The sequence below is a fragment of the Brassica rapa genome, chromosome A09 (assembly GCF_000309985.2).
Source record: "Brassica rapa cultivar Chiifu-401-42 chromosome A09, CAAS_Brap_v3.01, whole genome shotgun sequence".
NCBI classification, from domain to species: Eukaryota; Viridiplantae; Streptophyta; class Magnoliopsida; order Brassicales; family Brassicaceae; genus Brassica; species Brassica rapa.
In genome coordinates, this window is record NC_024803.2 from 24379338 (window position 1) to 24402682 (window position 23345).

Sequence of the window (23345 nt, forward strand, 5' to 3'; positions counted from 1 at the left end):
AGAAGCCTTCCAGTAAATCTTCTAGGAAATGTTCTAGTTGAACACTACTAAAATCGAACGATTACAGATCTGGAAATCGTGTTAAGCCTACGGATCGGAAAAGAAACCTAATACATCGACCAGTTACAAATCTTAAGAAATACCAAAATAAATCGAACGACTGGATGAACTTATACTCAGAACGGGGAACATATGTTACCAACCCTAAACCAAAGAATATCATGGCTCACTACATTTAATCATCTATGTTGAAAACAATTTAATTTTACATACAAATGTTTATAATTACATGATTTCAATTTTCTCCCATAAAAATATTTTTATAAAATTTATAAATTACTTTTAATAATCTACTTCTTGAGAAGACTTATAAAACCACAGAAGACTTCCCGTGGTTGTATTCGTAACAATGCATTATGTTTTTTTTTCTTTGGTCATAAGGGGCTACTTGTAATTTCACAAGGCTTTTGGATTACTTTTGTATTTGATTGAAGTTAGAGTATAATTTTGCATTTAAAATCAAGTTTTGAGTCATTTTTGGAAATTTTCCCTAACATGTATAGTTACCGAAAAATAATTTAAAATAATGTGATCTATAAATGTATGTGCTTCCGTGATTGTGTTAGATGGTGTGAATGTCTTGCCTATAGTAAATAGAAAGTTATAGTTGTGACTTGTATAGCTATGGTTATGTCTTTTTTACTCGTATTGGCTATAGTAGATATGCTTACTATAATCTTATCCCCATTCAATTATGTATGTGTATTCTATATGAGACAATGAAATAGTATAATTTATTATATATATCTATTGTACATGTTGTGTCTATAGTAAATGAAAAGTGTTAGTTGAAATTGTTGGTTGCGGCATTATGAAGTTTATTGTGCATGCTTTATCTATAGTATATGAGAACTATTAGTACTATATGTTACTAGTATTTTATCATAGTTTCATATATGTTGCACAATTTATTTAGTAGAATGATATATGTACCATAAGGCTAATTGAAATAGTATAGACTATGGTTTGTTTTATGTAATTGGTCTATTATAGATTAGGTACCAGCGTGTTATGTTATTGGGCATACATTTGGTTTATGTAGTTGACGTACATAATTTACATTTCGCAGGTTTATCTGTGTGGCAATGTTGTGCTACTAGAATGTAATGCCACACGAAGCTTGACTCAGTGTGCCTCACTCACAGGCGAGTCACTTGCAGCGAATACATATGCAGTTGCAGCCTTCTCAACCTTCAACCCCCACAAATTCCCGTAATGATCTATTGTACGGAACTCTTATGTTCTTCTTTTTCTACTCATGCGTTATTTATGAGTTATTGTTTTTACTAAGCTTTGCGACTAATATCCCCTCTTTACTGCGGTGGACAGCTCAATTTGTGTACTATTTTGAAAGTTATGTATGGTCCATCTTATTACTTTGACGCGCCGCTATATTATTATGGTTTTACATTTTATTATTTCTTATGTTTCCACAAACGTCTAAGCACATTATTCTCTAGAAAATGTTGGATGCATGTATACGTCACAACGACTACAATACTATAACTTTTGTAATATGGTATAGTTTACAAAACACTTCGCAACAATTGTTTATTGCCGGTCTCTTAAAGCACCTTTTTCCATCCATTTCCATATTGGACCTGCTTCCCTTTCTCACAACAACTACACTACACAACTTGGAACTTATGCAACAACACATAGGGGAATATAAACATATTGTAGTTTGAAGTCATATGTGTGTTTGATAATGTGACCATACTACATTGAATATAATATAGTCTACTGTTCACGTTTTTTTCATACACTCCCATTCCTTCATATATGTTTCGTTTAATGGAAATGCGTTCTTGCTTATTATGTGCACATGTTACACATGCATAAACCGTGCAGTAGTGCTTGAGGATTCCTTGCTGGATCTGGATATTCCATGTTCCATCAACCATTGCTGCCCCATGTTAGTATAAGATGTTGTATCGCCTCGACATCTGCGACGCCAAGTGCATCCGTTTCCAAAGCTCCATGGCTTGCTGGTACATATTCCTCAAAAAGCATCATCTTACAGTTCAGATACTTTTCTCATTCCTCCTAAATAAACCTTTATTAGTTTCCATCTGTGGAACAACACACTCATCCCACTCACAATCGTGCTCATGTCTCCTGTCCACGGCTTTCCATTTCCCTCGATAATGTGTTCCATGTGCTGGACTTGTTAGTCGAATGATATCTTCACGTTTTCGTATAAATTATTCCATCTCCGCGTTGTCGTATAGACTGCATCTCTGGGTGAAAACTTACAATCTCAAATTAATTAAGTTAAATCGGTTATGATACATAAGTGAAAGTATATTCTACAACATATGTTTAGTATATCCAAATTGAGCACATGAGTTTTCTATTACCTTTGTACCTCTTCTTCACGGACACACACTCTAAGGGAGAAAACCGTCATTTCTTTAGTGTAATATATCCCATCAAGGAAATGTCACTATAGAATGTGTATATTCTTCACTTTATGCTCCTTATGAATATCCAGAAAATTCTCCTTTCTATAAAGCAAATAAATAATTTGCATCAAATCACAAAATATAATTCAAACTAGAAGGCTACATTTAAATGAGGTTGGTTCAGTGGTTACTTTGTCCAAATTCTTAGTTTAATTTCCCTTTTTGAGCCCATCCTTAACTTAATATCCATTTTTTTCATTTGTAATTAATTTTGGGCCACATTTTGTTTTTGTCGAATGCCTCATTTTCTTTGAAGTTTTAAGCCTCTGGATATTTGGAACTGCACATATAACACATCATACGAGAAACCCGAATATTTAAGTAGTTCACAGTTAGTGTGTTAGAGCACCTTCAAAGTAGTATTAAGAGGAGTTCTCAGTATTTAAAGAAAAAAAAGAAATGAAATTAATAGAGGGAATGAGGAAATTTTTTTTGTTATATTTTATTAAAATCTATGGGATACTAAAAAGACACATGTCTTTCAAATACATAATAAACTAATTAATAAAAACATAAATAAATAATTATATAACTAATTTTTTTTTAGGAACCCTTATGGTTTCTTTGGAGGTGCTCTTAGTGGAAGATGAATCTATGTAGAACTCATTTATTTTAAAAATCAAAAAGTTTGTTAAATTAATTGAAAGTTCTAAATAATTTTTCATACAATATTTTGAAAGTTCTGTTCTATGAGGTAAAATGTTTAGAATTCAAGTTCTAATAACACTAAAAATTATCAATACTATTAAAAGAGAAGGAGTCCTAAAAAATCTACCTATGAAATTTGTTTGGACCCTTTCCTTAAACTTAAATATTTTTTTGATTTTACCTTATATCTTTGTAACAATAAGTTAGTCAATAACATTATACCATATATTTGCCGATTTTTACTCCTTCCCTCTTTTGAGTTATCATATAATTGATCAAATACTTCCCTAAGATTACTTTAGTCAATTTGCCAACGTATTATACAAAATGGTTTGGTCTACTAAAACACGAAACAAAACAATAATTGTATCAGCTCTAAATTATTATGTCACCCGTCATTTTAACAGCTTGAGTAATGTATTTACGTTCAGAAAATGCATACATATAATCACATTGTTATCACATTTTGATTCATTATATAAGTAGATTTCTAATTCCACATTTTCAACATGTTATCATCATACTATATGGGTTTATCTGGTATAACACAAACTACAATAATTACTATGTTTACTTTGTTTTCTAAACGACTCTAAACAAAATTAGCAAAAAGAAAAACTCTTTAAAAAAAATTGAGATCAATAGATATGATTTGGATAAACTGTAAAAAAGCTCATGTTGGTATGATATGGAACAAATCGTAACATACCAATTAACTACAATAATTTAATATAAAGCTTAAAATATACTATTACCTAATTGATCAAATAATTTCTTATAATTTTCAGATGATTGAATATTTGAATTTAATTGAGATCTTTAATATGATTTGGATTTTATTTAAACTAAGATTATTGGATCTTACCCAATATCTAACAACTTTGGTAAAACGTAACTCTAATAATATACTTGCATGATCTCATTATTTTTCAATATACTGAAGCGTAAAATATATGTGAAATATAGTCTCATATTCATTATAAATGAAATAGACCAAAGTATCCACATATAAACTTCAAACTACCACAAATTTTCTATCATTATTTAGTGAAGATTTGCCACGGTTTAGTATAAAATTTAAAGAAGTTATTGTATCATCAAAATCAAACAGGCTTGGACATTTTACCCGGACCAAAAAATACGAACCGGAACCGATTAGAAAATATTCGATCCTAAACCAAACGAAAAATTTAAAGTATTTATTGGATCAAAAATTCTTCTATCCGAAAGAACCTGAACCAAAAAAAACGAATAGACTCGACCCGATAAAAACCAATTAATACCTGACTTAAAAACATGAATATTCAAAACTATGATTTTTTTGTTCTATTTTATATATTTATTTTATGATTTAGTTAAAATATCTTTTTACAAACAATCTTTGTTATTATTTTGTAACATTTTCAAGTGATATGAAGCTTAAAATATAAAATCTAGAGTTTAAAAACATTTTATTTTAATTATTAATAGTTTATTTTAAGTTATTTTTTAAACTTTTAAATATATATAACGAATTTCGACTACATTTTACAGGGTTTGGGTATATCATGTACTTTTAAGATCCGAATATACATGAATTCAATATGGATCCGAAAATTCAGAGTATTGTACAGATATTTTAATTATAGACCCGAACCAACCCAAACCTGAGAAAAACATAACCGAATCCAAGAAGAACCGACCCAAACCCAAAAAAAATTTATGAATACCTATTGGATCTAAATTTCTAGGATCCGAAGGATCGAGACCCAAAAAAAGTTGGACTAAACCCAACCCAAAGACCCAAACGTCCAGGCCTAAGTGTATGAATGAGCATTTGGGTACCATTTGGGTACGAGTCAGTTCTTTAGGGTATCAGAGTTTTGCGTTTTTGGGTAGGGTTCGAGTCGGTCCTCCCAGATACGGATATGTTCGGTTCTAATGTATATGAACCTGAAAATAACCAAATAACTAATATATCTGAAACATGTTTGTCATGTTTGTAGTACCTAAACCGGCCTAATTTTAAAATATAACTAATATATATTTACATTCTGGATATCTTAGAATACTCATCCGGTTTTCGGTTTAAGTCGGGTAATTTGTTTTTTTAATCTGAATTCTCCGAGTCCTCGATATTTGGATCCAATTAGGTATTTGAAATATTTTCGGTTATGGTTCAGTTTGGTTCCTTTTGGAATCGAGTCAGTTCGAGTCCATAATTCAAATAACCCTAAAATACATGTTATTTGGGTATGTAATAGTCTAGCTCAGTTCGGATATTTAGGAGCAAAAAAAGATTTAAAGTATCCGAAAAGACGAAAGACGAAAAATACCTAAAATACTAGCTAATTCATCTTCATCTTTATTTATAACCCAAACAAAACTCACGCTTTGGAAGCGCGGGTCAAAATCTAGTAAAATCATTAAAATCCAAACTTTTTAAATCATGAAACCAATAATATTTGATTTAATTATATAAGAATGTTAGAATTCATTAACCAAAAACTATAAAATTTTAGAATTCTAACCATCATTATAAATTTAGCTCCAACATACACCCCCTAAGTTTAGTTAAAAATCCCATATAGATTGAAGCGGCTGTATTTCAGAAAATTCGTCTCCATCGCACTGTCCACAACACCGTCCGTACAACTCCTCGTAATCATTCACCTCCAGATCTTGCATCCACCCCATTCTTGGTGAGTCCATTGGAAAGTCAATGATAGCCTGAATCTGATCTGGAGACAATCCTACCCGCGAAGGTCCCTGGCCAGACCCAATAGCGTGTTCCGCAAACGACACACCCGGTTTAAACATTAGTGCTGCCTCTCGAGCAGCCACTTGAACGTGCTCGGAGCTAAAGCTTTCCGGCCGAGGAAAACTGCCAGCGTGCTCCGGAAAGTTGAGATATGTCCCACGTCCTCGGAGGTAAATAGCTGCGGAATCGTAAGCGGCTGCAGCCATCTCGGCCGTCTCGTAGCTCCCGAGCCAAATCCTGGTTTTCTTACCGGGCTCCCGGATCTCCGATACCCATTTGCCCCATTTCCTCCGGCGAACTCCTCTGTAAGATACTTGGTCAACGGAATAGCTCTGTTCTCGTTGACTAGCATGATTGTTTTCCATGTAGTTAATACGAAGTTGTTTAGTACTATAGTGTGTGTGTATTGAAATGTGCTAATTAGTAAGTGCTGAGTGGAATTGTATATATAGAGAAATAAAGAAAAGACATTAAATGATGGGATGAAATTTGTGGAAGGCTTTTTTTCGTTTCAGGTGAAGGGAGCTTCCCACGTAGTTACGTGTGGAGTGGGGTTATGCTGTTATGCATGCATGGGTCTCTGCTTCTACATAATTTATGAATTTGTATAATTAAACAGGCTGTTTATTACCACGTATAAATAGTGCATTCTAAGAAGACCCTGCTTTAAATTTTATTCTAATAATGTTTTTTCAATATTTATGATTTTTTTCTTTTAAGAAAAGTAGGGGATAGTGGGAGCTACATTTGTAATGATTATTAGAATTTCAATTCTATTGTTATTTGTTTATAAATCGTAGCACTCTTAATAAAATTGTATTAATATATGAATTTTGACATTACATTTCGGACAATAAATTTTTTTTTTTCAAAAAAAGGAAATAGAGCTCATACAATAAAAAATTTCACCAAGATAACACGAGAGCTATAAGATTCATCCAATCAACCAATCGTCGGATAAAGAACAAATGGAACAATAATAAGACTATGAAATGAAGGTCTCGAGCATTTAGGCGTCAAGGACTTCAAGAAAAATTATTCATCAAAGACTTGAAGTTCAACGGAAATACCAGCTTTGATCACTCCAGGTTCAAAACTGACTAATTCACACACCAACTAGGTATCTTTAATTTTTAGTAGATTACAGTCTGTGGAATCTGCAACAGTTTTTATCCTCATCTTTTCTTTATTTCACCATTCATTCAACCTATATCTTGAAGTTAACCATGTGTTGTAGAATTAGATAGATTCTAATCTTACATCATTATGATTATTGATCTACTACATTTACTTTGTTTTAACTTGTTAGAACAAATGAATGGATCTTATCGGTTCTTATTTTTCTTATGCTTAGAAAATGAATATATATCTTAACTTAACATACAGTTATTTGAATTTCTGGCTTCGACTGGCGATTTTGCCGCGACTACGTAGTCGGAATATATATACAGCACTGAAATTGATTCGGAATGGTACTAAACTTAAGCACATCAAACAGATGATAAACGTTGTTACTACGTACTGAGCTAACGGTAATAAAGCTTTATAAGTATACAAATATCACTTCCAAAGATATGATCGTTTAAAGTTCCAGTTTTCTGTGCGTTGCTTTCAACTTTCAAGCATTCAATTTTAAGACTCTCGAATCTAGATGATCCATAAAGCTAGCATAACACGTTTTTGTAACCTAAGTCCATATATCCATATATCTTCAAAGTAGAGATGTAGAAAAAAGTAAGAGACCTGGGCGCACATGTGATGATGACTTACTTTTAAGAAAATTAAATATGTACCACCCATAGACTAAAATTAAAATCAAATTGACCAAAAAGAGTGTATATAGTTCATAACGAAAGTGCGGAGAAAGAGAAATCAACATTAACCAAAATATGTTTAATAAAATCTTGGTACTCAAGCAAAATTAAAATAATAATAACAAAGCTAAAGCCAGACCAGCAGATCATGCTCTGTCATCCAAGTGATTCATTAAACCTCGTGCGTCTAATTTCAACCCAAAACAAAGAAAATAAACTATTGCGTGACGTGGCAGCATATTGGACACCACCACCGCCACTAACTACCACACAATATCGGAATACGTCCGGACCTGGACCATCCGGTGGTCAAAAAGGTCTGCGGTCTCAATCTCAACTCCCATCTGCTCGACGGACCCCACACAAGAATATACGAACCCTAATGCTAGTTTTTCTACTTCTGTTCAAGAACTACTTTTTTTAGAAAAAAATATTCGAGAACTTCTATGTTTACTCTTAACATATTTTAAACTAAGAGTAATTAAGAATGCAGTTAATCTGTATAAAAGTAACGGTGATATATGTAGCATCAGACACAAAAAATAATATGATAGTAAAAGAATATTTCACACGAGGATTTTCATGTACACCCCTGCACCTACCTCTCTATCCACTACAAGAAAACAGCGGTATTCTGACGGACGTTCCGACGGAAAATGAATTCCTCGGAATATACCGAGCCATTTCCGAGGCAATTCCGAGGAAACACAAAATTTTTCTTCCTCGGTATTCCGTCGGAATATTCCGACGGAATTCCGAGGAAAATTCTTCTCGTCGGAATATTCCGACGGAATACCGAGGAAACTAGTATACCTCGGAAAAAACCGATGAATTCCGAGGAAATATTATAGACGTTAGAGAGCCGTTGGGGGATTTTAAAAATTCCGAGGAAATTCCGACGAACTAGCCGTTCGCATCGGAATTCCGTCGGAATTTCCTCGGACCGTCGGCAGGATTTCAACTATAAATACAAGCACCCCTCTTCCTCTTCATTCACTCCATATCTTCATCCTCCCTCTCACTTTCTTTACACACGAATTTGATTCATAAAAAACATGTCTTCTTCAAATTATTTTCGTTCTTGGATCGATCGACCTCATTTGGATCCGAACACGAGATTGCTTACGGAAGAATACCAACAAGGTATAACCGAATTCATGGGGTTAGTTCACCGACAACCGGAAGCAAAAACAGGTATGTTAAGATGTCCTTGCTCTAATTGTAAAAATAAAAAAGTTATTAAAGAATGGGATGTTTGGACTCATCTATATTTGAGTGGATTTACACGAAGTTACAAAATTTGGTATCATCATGGAGAAACTGATTATGAACTTGGTAGTACTAGCGAACCTCAGCCAGCGGTTAGATTAGAAGATCCAATTAGAACGGATGTAGATTACGGTGTAGGTACTGAGCAGATGGTAAATGATCATTTTAGAGGAGAAGATTTACCCAATGCCGAAGCTAGGAGATTTTATGATATGTTGGATGCTGGAAAGCAACCATTGTACGAAGGTTGCAGAGATGGTCATTCAGCTTTATCATCTGCTACAAGATTGATGGGCATTAAGACGGATTATAATTTGGCTGAAGACTGTGTGGATGCGATTGCTGATTATGTAAAAGGTATTCTACCCGAAGATAATGTAGCTCCTGGCTCATACTACGAGGTTCAGAAACTCGTAGCTGGTCTTGGTTTATCGTATCAGGTAATAGATGTATGCAGAGACAACTGCATGATTTATTGGAGGGCGGATGAACAGCGGGTTTCATGCAAATTTTGTGGGAAGCCTCGTTATAAAGATACGAGTGGAAGAGTTCCAGTACCATATAAAAGGATGTGGTATTTGCCTTTGACGGAAAGGTTGCAGAGGCTGTATCTGTCTGAACGCACAGCGAAACCAATGAGATGGCATGCGGAGCACTCAACAGATGGTGAGATCAGACATCCTTCAGATGCAAAAGCGTGGAAGCATTTCCAATCAAAGTATCCCGACTTTGCGTATGAGAGAAGAAATGTCTACCTTGGATTATGTATGATGGTTTCAGCCCGTTTGGCAAGAGTGGAAGACAGTATTCTCTATGGCCAGTCATTCTTACACCATACAACCTACCCCCAAACTTGTGCTTGCGACGAGAGTTTTTGTTTCTCTCGATTCTCGTTCCCGGACCAGAGCATCCTAAGAGATCACTTGATGTGTTTCTTCAGCCACTAATATATGAGTTGCAACAACTATGGACTCAAGGTGCTGAAACATACGATGTTTCGTATAAAGAAAACTTTCAAATGCGGGCAGTACTAATGTGGACAATAAGTGATTTTCCAGCATATGGTATGTTATCTGGATGGACAACGCATGGAAGGCTATCATGTCCATATTGTCAAGATAACACTGATGCTTTCCAACTAAAACACGGAAGGAAAACGTGTTGGTTTGACTGTCACAGGAGATTTCTACCACCAGATCATCCATATCGTAGAAGTAGGAATTTGTTTACGAAGAACAAGAGGGTGTTTGACAGTCCACCTCCGGAAATTCGTGGGAAAGATTTGAAGACACAACTTAGAGATTTTGGTGCAGAAAGGACGCCAGACGTCGGTGGACATGAGCATTTTCCGGTAGATGGTGTTGGAAACCAACATAACTGGCACAAAAAAAGTAGTATTTTTTGGGATCTGCCATACTGGGAGGATCATCTACTAAGGCATAATTTAGATGTCATGCATATCGAGAAGAACTTTTTTGACAATCTCATGAACACGATCCTTAATGTTCAAGGTAAAACAAAGGATAATTTGAAGTCAAGACTCGATTTAGTCGATATATGTGCTCGTTCAGAACTTCATGTTGATGAGAGTGGTAGGGCTCCTTTTCCCATATACCGACTTATGCAGCGGGAAAGGATGCGTTCTTTGATTGGATTTCAAACGATGTGGAATTTCCAGACGGTTACGCATCTAATTTGCGTAACTGTATCGACAGAAAGGAAGGAAAGTTTACTGGCTTGAAAAGCCATGATTGCCATGTAATGATGCAGCGTCTCCTTCCGTTTGCCTTCAAGGAACTATTACCACGAAATGTTCATGAAGCAATTGCAGGGATAAGTGGTTTCTTCCGCGATTTATGCACAAGATCAGTGACTCTTGAAGGTATTGAAAATTTGAAGACTAACATAGCTGTGATTCAGTGCAACCTTGAGAAGATATTTCCTCCCTCATTTTTTGATGTTATGGAGCATCTTGTTATTCACCTGGTAAGAGAATTGGAACTTGGTGGTCCTGTGCAGTATAGATGGATGTATCTGTATGAGCGGTATATGTTCCATTTGAAGAAGATGGTGAAAAATTTAAGTAGGGTGGAAGGGTCTATAGTCGCACAGATGATCAATGAAGAAACTTCAAACTTTGCCGAGTACTACTTTCCAGCAGAAGTTCAGACCAAAAACAGAAGACCTGCTCGGCATGATGATAGAGGCGAACGGGCAACATATCATTGGAAGGTTCCAGACATTTTCACAGACGTTGGACGACTTAGCGGAAAACCAAAGGACCGTCGACTTACTGATCAGGAGCGCAGTCATTTGCAAACATATTTACTCACCAACTGCGAAGATGTTCTTCAATATGAAAGGATTTTCATGGCAGAAAAGCGGTTAGAATATAGATACGCCACAGAGGACGAACTAGAAGAAATGAAGCAGAGAGAATTTGGTGGATGGATGTTTACTTATGTGAGTGATGGTTTGGCCAGAGGTGAAACATTTGACGATTGGATACGCGAGATGGTCGTTGGACCAAACTTTGTTGTGAAGTCATATCCGAGATTTTGTACTCGAGGATATGCATTCACAACTCAGAAGAGGAGACGTTCGAGTACGACTTACGATGCTGGTGTTTGTTCTGCATCAGGAGATGATGTATACTACGGACACATAAATGAGATTTTGGAAATCAAGTATTTGGGCATGGTTGGATTGCGCTGTACTGTTTTCTATTGTGACTGGCACGACAACACTCCAGATCGAGGTGTGAGAACAGATGCATTTGGTGTTACATCAGTAAATTCAAGACGGAAGCTGCAATATTATGATCCTTTCATTCTTGCTTCTCAGGCCGATCAGGTTTGTTATATCAAGTACCCCCGGGTAAGGAACAGAGATGATCCATGGGTTACTGTTACAAGACTCAACCCGAGAGGCCGAGTTCAGGGAAGTTCTGAGCTGGAAGACCCACTACAACCAAGCACATCCGGCAACTTAAGTGCAGCAGAAGATTTAGGTGGAGTTGGCCTTGTAGTCGATTTAACCGTTTTCGGAGAAGAAGCCGCCGTTCACGTAGATGATGAACCAGTGATTGGAGAGTTTCACCAAGATCCAGATTCAGATTCATCTGGTGATGACGACTCGGAAACAGACTAGCGTCGACCTTTTTTTTTTTTTTTTTAAAGGAAAATTCCGAGGACAGGTAGGTTTTCCTCGGAATTTCCTCGGAATAGATCTTCTCGATTGAAAACCCAAAGTTCCTCGGAATTTCCTCGGAATTTTCCGAGGGAATTCCGAGGAGATCCTCATGTTCGTCGGGATTTCCTCGGAAAATTCCGAGGAAATTCCGAGGAATTGGGGATTTGATTATAGATTCTTTTTCCTCGGAATCTCCTCGGCATATTCCGAGGAAATGCCGACGAACATAAGGATCTCCTCGGAAACTCCTCGGTATATTCCGAGGAAATTCCGAGGAACTTGGGGTTTTAAATCGAAAACAACGTTTTACGGATTGAATAACACGTATATAACCTTCATTAAGTGTCATAACCAGATTATGATGTTTGGAACTATGAACTTTGGTGTTTTATCCAATAACAAACACTTTTACGATTGCATGAACGAAAACCACACAACATAAGAGAAACACTTATACACTTTAATAAACGGTAAAGGGAATACTTACAATTATTTTTGAAATTGTGTTATTTCATGGTTTTTGATCATCTATACAAAGAATCCTCAATGGTATGCATTATAATTGTATAAGAAATGAAATATGGCGAAAATAATCGATGTTTTAAAACCCCAAACCCTGGTTCCTCAGAAATTCCTCGGAGTTTACCGAGGGTATTCCGAGGAATCCTGGTTCGTCGGAATATTTTCATTTAACCGGGTAAACCAATCCGCCAAATATTTCGGGAAAATTGAATCAAAGAATTCCGAGGAAATTCCGACGGAAATATAAAATATTTCCGAGGAAATTCCGACGGATAGTTTCCGTCGGACGCCTCATAATATTAGGTCGAGCCCGATCTTCTTCCCCATTTCTCTCTTTCTCTCCGCGCCGCACAGCCTCTCCTCTCGCGATTTCCGGCGACTCCACCGTTCTCTCTCGCGTTTTTCCGGCGAATCTCCCCTAATCCTCCCCCATAATCATGTAAGAACCCTATCCCACTCTTTTAGGTTAGATTTGTATGGTTTTTAAGTAGATTTGATGATTTTGGAATGAGATTTATAGATTTTGTTAGGGTGAATGGTAGATTTGTGTAAAATCGAGTTTGATTATGTATTTCACTTGATTTGAATTTTTTTTTTAGTTTTTATTAATTTTGTGGTTATAAAAATCGAATTTGAAATTATATATATATATTGAAAACGTTTTTTGTATAAAAAATCTATTTTTTGCATTTTAAATTCATTTATATATTTATTAAACATTTTTAAAATCTATAAAACTTTTTTTAAGATTAAAAATCATTTATATAATATTTAAAAACATTTTTTTTTGGTTATAAAACGTTTTATGTATTTTATATGTAAAATATAAATTTCTATATTTATTAAACATTTTTAATATTATGAAAACTATTTTTGTAATTATTATGTTTTTGGGATTTATTTAAACTATTTTTAAAATTTTTAAACTAATTTTTAAATATGTTTTTTTTTTTAATTTACAGGTCTAATGATGATCAGATCCGGCCTCGCCAGCGTCGTAGCCGGGGTGGTATGGGGAGCCAGTCTCGGGGTTCTTCCAGCCATGTTCAGGATTCCGTTTCGCCCCACAGCTCATACCATACATCTCCCTCTCCATTATTCGCTCCTGCTGCTCCCGCTCCCGCTCCCGCTGCTGCACCCGCTCCTGGTCCCGCTGCTGCACCCGGTCCTCCGGGAGTGATGACGGTTGCGGAGTTGGTTCGACAGCCCGGTCGTGACCATCTTCCCTATCTCACTGAGTATCCACATGGACATGGTCAAACATGGTAATTTAAACTTTTATTTTTTAAACTATTTTTTATTTAAACTATTTTTTTATTAATAATTTATTTTTTTTATTAGGTTCAACCGATCCGGGAACGGGATCAGCGCATGGATCAACCGTATGATGTACTCGGCCCTCGACAGCGGACATCCGACTTTCACTCACTTCCCTGTCGAGAAGCAGCATCTGTGGTTTCGTCAGTTTGCGGTAAGTATTCTAATTTTTAAATTATATTTTTTATATTATTAAAACTATTTTTGTAATTATTAAACTATTTTCTATATTTATTAGACATTTTAAATATTATTAAAACTTATTTTTTGTAATTATTAAACTATTTTCTATATTTATTAGACATTTTAAATATTATTAAAACTTATTTTTTGAAATTATTAAACTATTATATTTTTGTGCTTAAAAACTATTTTTAAACTATTTCAGCAAGAATTCAACTGGAATTCCGATGATACGCTCTCTATCTATCACCATTTTGTCCATAAAGTTATGGACAACTATGGGAAGCAGATGTACGAGTGGAAGAAGAAGTGGGAAGTAAACAAGGTAGTTTTTAATTTATTAACAATTTTTAATTTATTAAACTATTTTTAAAATTATTAAATGTTTTTTTTTAAATTAAAAGGTCCCAAAGTCGATGAACGACACGGTCTGGAAGGAGTTGTGTGCGCATTGGGATAAAGAAGAGACGAAAGAAACTTCTTCCACCAACTCCATCAACCGCAGGAGCGACCGTAAAGGAAAGGGCATCTACAAGCATAACTTGGGTGCTCAATCTATTGCCACTCAGGCGGATCGCATGGTAAGCTCAACCGCTTTTTCTTCAATTATTTAAGTTTCAGAATTTTATTTTTTTTGCATTTTCAAATTTCTAATGTTTGTCTAATTTATTTTTTTTCGGAAGAAAATGAAGGCCACCCAGTTGATGATCTCGCCCTTATGAAAAGGGCGTATACCAACAAGAAGACCGGCCAGATTGATGATGGGCTTGTGAGGGACGTGGTCGACCTGGTCCAAACTCAGGTGTATGACAAAGTGTCTCAGCTTCAAACCGATGATGACGATTCGACGGCCTCGACCAACTTGTCTCGGGTTCGAATCAACGAAATCGTTGAATCGGTAAGTTTTTTTTTTTTAAAGTTCAATTTAATTATTTCTTGATTTTTATTTTATCATCAATTTAAATTATTTAAACTTGGTTATTTATATTTCAGTCGGTTCCAAAGAAAAAGGGACGTTTGGTCGGTTTGGGTCGTCGCTCCCGGTCGGCTGCTCCTTCTTCTGCACCACATGCGTATGTTGATCCAGAAGTTCTTACGGCTCAGCTGAAGGACAAGGATGATCGGATATCTGCGTTGGAGACCCAGATGGCAGCTCAACAGGCGGGCTATGAGACCCAGAAGAGGCTGAACGAGCAGATGATGGAGATGATGAAGAGGATGTACCCGAACGAGACGTTCCCGAAAATTCAAGACCCGTAGTTTTTTTTTTTTTCCAAAAACTCTGAATGTTTTATTTAAATTTGAATATTATCTACTATGTTTTATTTTATGTTTTATTCAATTTTAATTTTAACTTTTAAAAATTTTAATTTTTAAAAATAAAATTAATTTTTAAAAAAAATAAATTTTTTAAAAAAATAAATTTTTTCAAAATTCCGAGGGAATGGAGTTCCTCGGAAAATTCCGAGGAACTTTCTCCCCTCGGCAATTTCCGACGAACTTTAAGTTCCTCGGAATTTTCCGAGGGAAAAAGTTCCTCGTAATTTTCCGAGGAACTCCATTCCCTCGGAATTTTCCGAGGGAAGAAAGTTCCTCGGAAAAGTCCGAGGAACATTTGTTCCTCGGTATTTTCCGATAAACATTCCGAGGATTATTTCGTCGAAACTTCCGAGGATTGGACCATCGGAATTCCCTCGGTATTTTCCGAGGAATCTTCCGACGAACTTCGTGTCCTCGGAGTTTCCTCGGAATTTTGTTTCCTCGGAATTCCGTCGGAATTTTCCGACAGAATTCCGAGGAAGTATGAAATTCCGAGGAGATATTTCCGAGGACTTGTTTCGTCGGTATGTCCTCGGAATAGCGTTATTCCGACGACATACCGACGATTTTTTCCCTCAGTATCCCGATGTTTTCTTGTAGTGATCAGACTATCCACTAATACTAATTAACACTATTTCTGGCTATTGGGTGGCGCGTGCGTGAAAGGGAAGCGGTCGTAGACACGGGAATTTCTATTGTAGCATTTGTCTGTCTTCCCCTATTTCAAATGCTGACGATGTTAAAGATACACAATATTGATCAGTGTGTCAATACCTCTTTTCTATACTTCAGAAAGTTTTTGTATTTAGCTAAACCTAACTCTCTTCTCTTGTACATTACAAATTAAGAATGCATAATATTTTAAGGAATTTTGCCAAGAAAAAAAAGAACAAAAAAACTTAGTTATTGCCTCTTTAGAATCATTTTATGGATTATTATCCACTTAGAATTAATATTAATGTTAATCTCATTTTAACCTTCTAATAATACAATATTTATATATAAATAAACTAATTAGAAACAAATTTTATTATTAATTTTTATTACTAAAAAAGCTCTTCGATCATTTTCTCTTCGTGCTTCTCCACCAGACCCACTCATCAAACCTTTGAATCAACAGTCTCATCAGATCACCAATGCGAAACCCACGAGGTGATGATCATTCGTCTCTGCATCAGCCACCGTTTCCGCCTCTCAACGCGAAACAGATCTAAAGAAAAGTGTCGTAATCATCAGTATAGGTCTCGTCTCTTTCTTTGATACCAAGTTGATGCTTACTGCGAGAAACTGCTTTACAGTGAGAGTGAAATCGATTCGATGCGTCTAAGTTTCCCACTTGATTCGGTGGCCAGATCCATGGGTTTAGCTCCGAAGGTTACATCGATGGGAAAAATGAACGTAAGTGCTAATTTTGGTGGTGATAAGCTTAAAACGGTTATATATCAGATTGATGAAGTTCAAAACCTTATGATTTATTTGAAGATTATTCAGTTTAAAGGTTTAATCTTTAAACACCTTTAATTTTTAAACATGAACTTAATTTCTCTCTGATGGATTTAACACATTACTTGTCTTGGGTGTTGTTGTAGATTGATAAGCTTAAAGCTGGAGTACTAGTTGGACTGGTATGGGTCACAAGAGGACAATTAGTTTTTTTATTCTTTATCCTATTATAAGATGATGGGTCTGGTATGTTTCAGAAACTATTACTCACTATATATTGCACAGGGTTGGTTCAGTGTGTTTGATTCAGTAGATGAAAGACGCTTTGGAAGAATGTATGCTCAAAAAATGTAGATATATGTTTGTTATTTAGACCTTCTGATCTTCTCGACTTAAACATAGAAGGAATGAAAGATTATTTATTATGCGTTAATATATGAAAATGTATTTAGTATATTTTGTATTCTATGTCCATTAGATGATTGTGTTTTCAGCGGACTGCAAATTCTAAATCACCGTAGATGGTAGATCACGTTTACTAACACTTTTAGACCATTTATAACTTATTATTCCAAACATCTTTTGAATCCAAAAATAATTTTTATATGCACATTCTTGTCTGCATCAAGTTTTATATTTTTCCTTATTTTTTTGTATTATAAAAATATAAATATGATTTTTTATATACAAGAAGGATTGTGGAGGTCCAAAAGTGACAAAATTTGATTTTGCTCTATGGGGAAAATAGTATAGTTTTGTTGTCACTTTTAGCAATTTTCCCATATTTTAATGTGTCAATATACTTTTCTACACTTATAGAAGCTTTTGTATTTAGTTAAACCTAGTTCTCATCTCTTGTATATTATAAAATACTTATAATATTGATACTGAATAATACGAAATATCTATGTTTTACCTAGTATCAGAGCCTCCACTGACATTTTAAACTTGTTTTCTTTTTCGGCTCCATTTCTTTCTTCTCTCATATCTCTTATTTTATCCATAAATCTGTCTCTGAACCGTAAACACATGTCTGCAACATCAGCTGAGTTGGTTGCACCACTCTGCCAACTTTCTTTAATGTCAATAGGAGAGACATCACAAAAATCTCCTCTAGAAATTACATGATGTGGAGTTTACAAGTATGAATCTTACTGGACGGCTATGATTTCTCCAGCTTCGCTGATTCAACTATCTCACCACCAACCCCCACGGTGGTTATCAATGAAACATTATCTGTAAATCCGGCATACACCAAGTGGAAGTGACAATATCAATTGATTTGCATCGCCATTATTCGTGAAATAACTGAAACAGTTCAGCCTCTAGCCTCCCTCCACCTCCAAGACTTCAGCCGAGATCATGAATATCCTCGCAACTACCTACAACAAGCTGAGCAGTGGTCATATGCCACAACTCATACTTCATCTCAGGCAATGGACTAAAGGGTCGAAAACGATGGATGAGTATATGCAAGGATTCATCACCAGGTTTGATCAGATCGCCTTATTAGGCAAACCTATTGATCGTGAAGATCAACTTGAATATATCTTTGGAGGACTTCATGGGGATTATAAGACGATTTTAGATCAAGTTCAAGGCAGAGATATGATGCCTTCTTTTACAGAAGTACATGAGAAGTTGTTGAACAGAGAAGCAAAACCCTCACTCTTAGCTCCACAAGTCCGGTGCTTCCAATCACTGCAAATGCAGCTTCTCATCAACCTCAAGGACGTCAACAATACAATCAGCGTCAATCCTAAACCTGGAAAAAAAATCAACAGAATTCAAGGTTCCCAAACAACAAAGACAACAAACAATCAAGAGGATATCAAGGTGGCTATCAAGGTTGATATCAGGCCGGTTGCAATTGGGTTGGGTTCAGGGAGATAGTGCAAAGAGGTATCCTTAGCTTTGAGGCTCCAACAGCACATACTTTGCTACTCATCACTACCTTTGTGGAAACCGCGTGCGAACATGGTTGTTGCCTCACCACAAACAGAAGCATCTTGGCTCATGGACAGTGGTGCCACTCACCACATGACAAGTGTTCTCAGAAATCTTGCGCTTCATCAGCCATACCACGGTGACGACTCTCTCTTTAAAGGGGATGAGCCTGGTTTGTCTATTATCTATACTGGCTCACTGTCTTTTCCCTCATCCAATCGAAACATTTCTCTGCATAATGTTCTGTGTGTTCCACATATACATAAGAACCTTATATATGTTTATCGCCTTTGTAACACTAATAAAGTGTATGTTGAATTTTTTTCCTGCACATTTTCAGGTGAAAGATCTTTACTCAGGAATCTTATTACTGATCTTTTGCATCGTACAAGAACGACATGCAAAACTAGTAAGTACACTGATAGCTTTTACACCTAAACTTTCTCTCACAACAGTTCAGCCATTGTCTGAGGCAAAACCATATCGCCAGCTTGTGGGAAGTCTACAATACCTTGCATTCACCAGATCTGATGTTTCCTACAAAGTAAACCGTCTATCTCAGTATAAGCATCAGACCACAGAGAAACCAGTAAGTACACGAAAATACATTACTGATCTTTTGCATCATACCAGAATGACACACACAAAACCAGTAAGTACACCAATGGCTTCTACACCTAAACTGACTCTCACAACAGTCCAACCATTGATATCGCCAAATTGTGGGATGTCTACAATACCTTGCATTCACCAAATCTGATGTTACATACACAGTAAATCGTCTATCTCATTATATACATCAGCCACAGAGGCTCATTGGCAGGCTGCAAAACATGTCTTACTTTATCTTGTTGGCACCACTGATCACGACATTTTCTTCTTTGCTACAAATCCTCTTACACTACATGCCTACTCAGGCGCATATTGGACAGGAAATTTCGATGAATATGTTTCCACCAATGCATATATCATTTACTTAGAATAACACCATTCTCATGGTCTGCTAAAAAGCAAACTGGTGTTGCGCATTCTTTAACCAAAGCTGAATATAGGTCAATCGACAATGCCTCACCAGAGTTACGCTGGATATGCAACATTCTCACTGAAGTTGGAATCACACTACAAGCACCTTTAGTCGTGTATTGTGACCATCTTGGAGTAACATTTCTATGTGCCAATCATGTGTTTCACACATTCATGAAACATGTAGCGTTAGACTACCATTTCATCAGAGGCCAAATCCAAAATAGTATGCTACGTGTAGCTCACATAATTACTAAGGACCATCTTGGTAATGCTCTCACAAAGCCATTGAACCAAGCACCATTTCATGATTTGCGTAACATGACTGGAGTTTTCCCAACACTTCAATATTTTGAGGGGGCATGTTAAGGATACACAATATTTTAATATTCACTGTGTCAATATCCCTCTTCTACAATTATGGAAGCTTCTGTTTTTAGCTAAATCTAAAGAGATGTACATTATAAATACACTTGTAAAGTCCATACTGAATAATAAGAAAGATATTTTTTTTACAAAATGATTGTAGTCAATATATAGTTAAATCATCGGCGCATTCTCATTATCAAATAAATTAATAATATATATAATATGAAGCTTTAAAAATCATATATAACATGGGATAATTTTAAAATACCTTATTGTTATTGATGAATTACAATTTGAATAATACATCTGTGTTTTTTTTTTTTGAAAAATTCAATTTTCTTATATGTGAAAAACATTTTTATCAATATTTTAATTAGAAATTATAACTTAGATAATTTGTTTGGAAAATTGGAATTATTGATCTTATTAGTTATATTTATGATAATTACATGTTAATATTTTTAAATAATAAATTAATTAAATTTGGGAAATATTTCAAAGTCTTATTTCTAATTTTTAGCTATCTAAACAAAAGTTGTATACGTACAATCTTGTAGCTAGTATTATCTATCGGAATACTCACAATACTTTGTCAAAAAAAAAATTTATAATACATTTTCCTTATAAGTTTTAATATTCGAATATTATGTAGATAATTTTAGACTCTCTTGCTAATAGTGTTCCAGATGTTGTTGTTTTTTATTAAATTTGTTCTATCTTAAGCCTTTAGTAAAAAAAAAAAGATATTCTATCTTCATGCTCTTATTTTTCTAATCCTTATTTGCTATATTTTTTAACGTGGATATTAAAAATAAACATGATAGAATTTCATGTTATACAAAATTGATGGCAAGATAAAAGATGTCATGTCGACAAGATTAAAAACTAAAAATATATAAAATCAAATTACACCGATGAATATACAGGGAAGTTGCAAAAAAAGACTCAAAACTTAATTTAAATATAAACTAGATTTCCATCCGCACAACCGTGCGGGTATATATTTTCACATTTATATATATAGATATTTGTTTTACACAATTATTATATATTTTTAATGTTACTCACATATTTAAATGTTTGTATAATTATGTCAAATATAATAATTTTATAGTTTTCATGCTGTAAATTAAAATCATCACATATATATGTTGCTTATTATATATTTGTCTTATTGAATTTGCGTTTGATTACTAAACTAAATTTTTTAATGCATGAAACAACATATATGAAAACAATTTTGTATTCAATTTATTATAATCATGATCCGTAATTCAAATCGTTAGATTTTTTTAGAAATTTTTTAATGTTTATTAATTTTATATAATAAATTATTGTATATTAAAAAGTTTAAGATAAGTTAAATTTTTATACATGTATTATATAGTTTACTAATATTAACCCGTTCTACCAACATATTATATTTTTAGCATAAATATTTTATATTTATGAAAATAAAATATGTTAACTTATCAATTTAAAATAATTTTATCATATTTTCTTCCATATAACATTTTTATTTTTTTAAATGATAGATATTATTATAAAATTGATAAAATAGGATATAATTTTATTCTCTTAGTAACATTTCATTACTAATTACAAAATTAGTTGAAAATATTTATATTCAATTTATGACAATTAAGATCTTATTATAATCTTTTTCAAGAGATTTGTTAGAATTTTAATTTTTTTTTAAATTAAAAGATATAAAAGATATTATGATTAAAGTAGTTAAAATATTATGTACATTAGCATTAGTGATATACATTTAATATAAAATTTAAATGATGGTCCAAATAAAAATATCACTCATCAAAACATCATGATTTTTATTTTATTAGAAAACAAATTTGAAAAAATTAAAACAAAAATAAATATTTATTTCTAACAAAATATTTAAAAATTATTAGTAAATTATTTGTGAAATTAATTAATTTCATTTTATTTAAATTTTCGTTTATAAACCAAAACTATATTCAATTTTAATTTCTATTATATTTTATGATAATTTAAATTAACACTAACTAATTTTTGAAAGTAAGTTTAAAAAGATTCTAAGAAGATATAAAAAAGATTTTGTTAGAACATTTTAAATATATTCATTTGTATTTCAAATAAAATGATAAATATATTAAAAGATATAATAATGAACTTATGTAAAATATGATATTTTCTAGGAATGGTCCAAACTAAAAAAAATCACACATGAAAAGAAGTCATGACTTCTGTTTTAATATATAAGAAGTATTCAAATGCAAAACTCACACAAAAAAGTAGTGGAATTACAATTGGCTCTTTTATTACCAAACAAAAAATAGTATCCATTTTTAAGAATATAAATCCGAGAAATCTTTTATGGTTTTGTAAGTATTTCGTGAGAAACTTCCAAGAAGTCTTATTGGAAGTATTCTTATGTAGTAGATCTTAAATATAATTTATAAATTTTATAAAAAAATATGGAGAAAAATTAAAATCATGTAATTATAAACATTTGTAACTGATATAATTAATATCTAGTAAAATTGAATTGTTTTCAACTTAGAGGAGTGAATATAGATTGAGTCATTAAATTCTTTGGTTTAGGTTTTGTAACATATGTTGTAACATTGTTTGTATTTTAAGGTTAGATTTTAAAGAAAATTCAATAAGACATATATGTCTTTAGTTTTGTATATATTACACTTTGTTGATCATATGTTTAACGAAGTGTTTGTTGCTATTTAGTTATTTATTTTGTTTTGGGGTTTAGAACTTCTACGGAAGCCTTCTAACATGTAATGCATGAGAAGACTTCCTGAAAAGTATTCTCGGACGAATAGTAAATTTAGGGTTTAGCAGACTTCTCTGTAAGGCTTATAAATCAAAAATATTTAACTTAATTAGAATTTTTGTTTCCATATATAAAGAAAATTTGCACATTATCTTTCTTATTCTCAAATGGTTGCAACAAAAATGTAATATTTTTCACTCTAAAACTCTCTAACCTCTTTCTGATATCTTTGAATTTAAAAACACCAAGCATTATATCAA

At 33.9% G+C, this 23345-nt stretch overlaps 2 protein-coding genes across 2 annotated transcripts; one reads left to right on the top strand and one right to left on the bottom strand.

Moving 5' to 3' along the window:
• Nucleotides 1-712: 712 nt before the first annotated feature.
• On the bottom strand, nt 713-8510 carry LOC103840052 (ethylene-responsive transcription factor ERF022). Its single transcript, XM_033280242.1, has one exon. The coding sequence runs from the start codon at nt 6276-6278 to the stop codon at nt 5727-5729; it is 552 nt and encodes a 183-aa protein (XP_033136133.1). The 5' UTR covers nt 6279-8510; the 3' UTR covers nt 713-5726.
• Nucleotides 8511-13889: 5379 nt separating this feature from the next.
• Nucleotides 13890-21263, top strand: LOC117128233. Its single transcript, XM_033280238.1, has 7 exons — nt 13890-13975; nt 14052-14181; nt 14416-14535; nt 14615-14792; nt 14888-15108; nt 15204-15466; nt 15737-21263. Exons 1-7 carry the CDS (start codon nt 13890-13892, stop codon nt 16128-16130), a joined length of 1392 nt encoding a protein of 463 aa, XP_033136129.1. The 3' UTR covers nt 16131-21263.
• Nucleotides 21264-23345: the final 2082 nt, after the last annotated feature.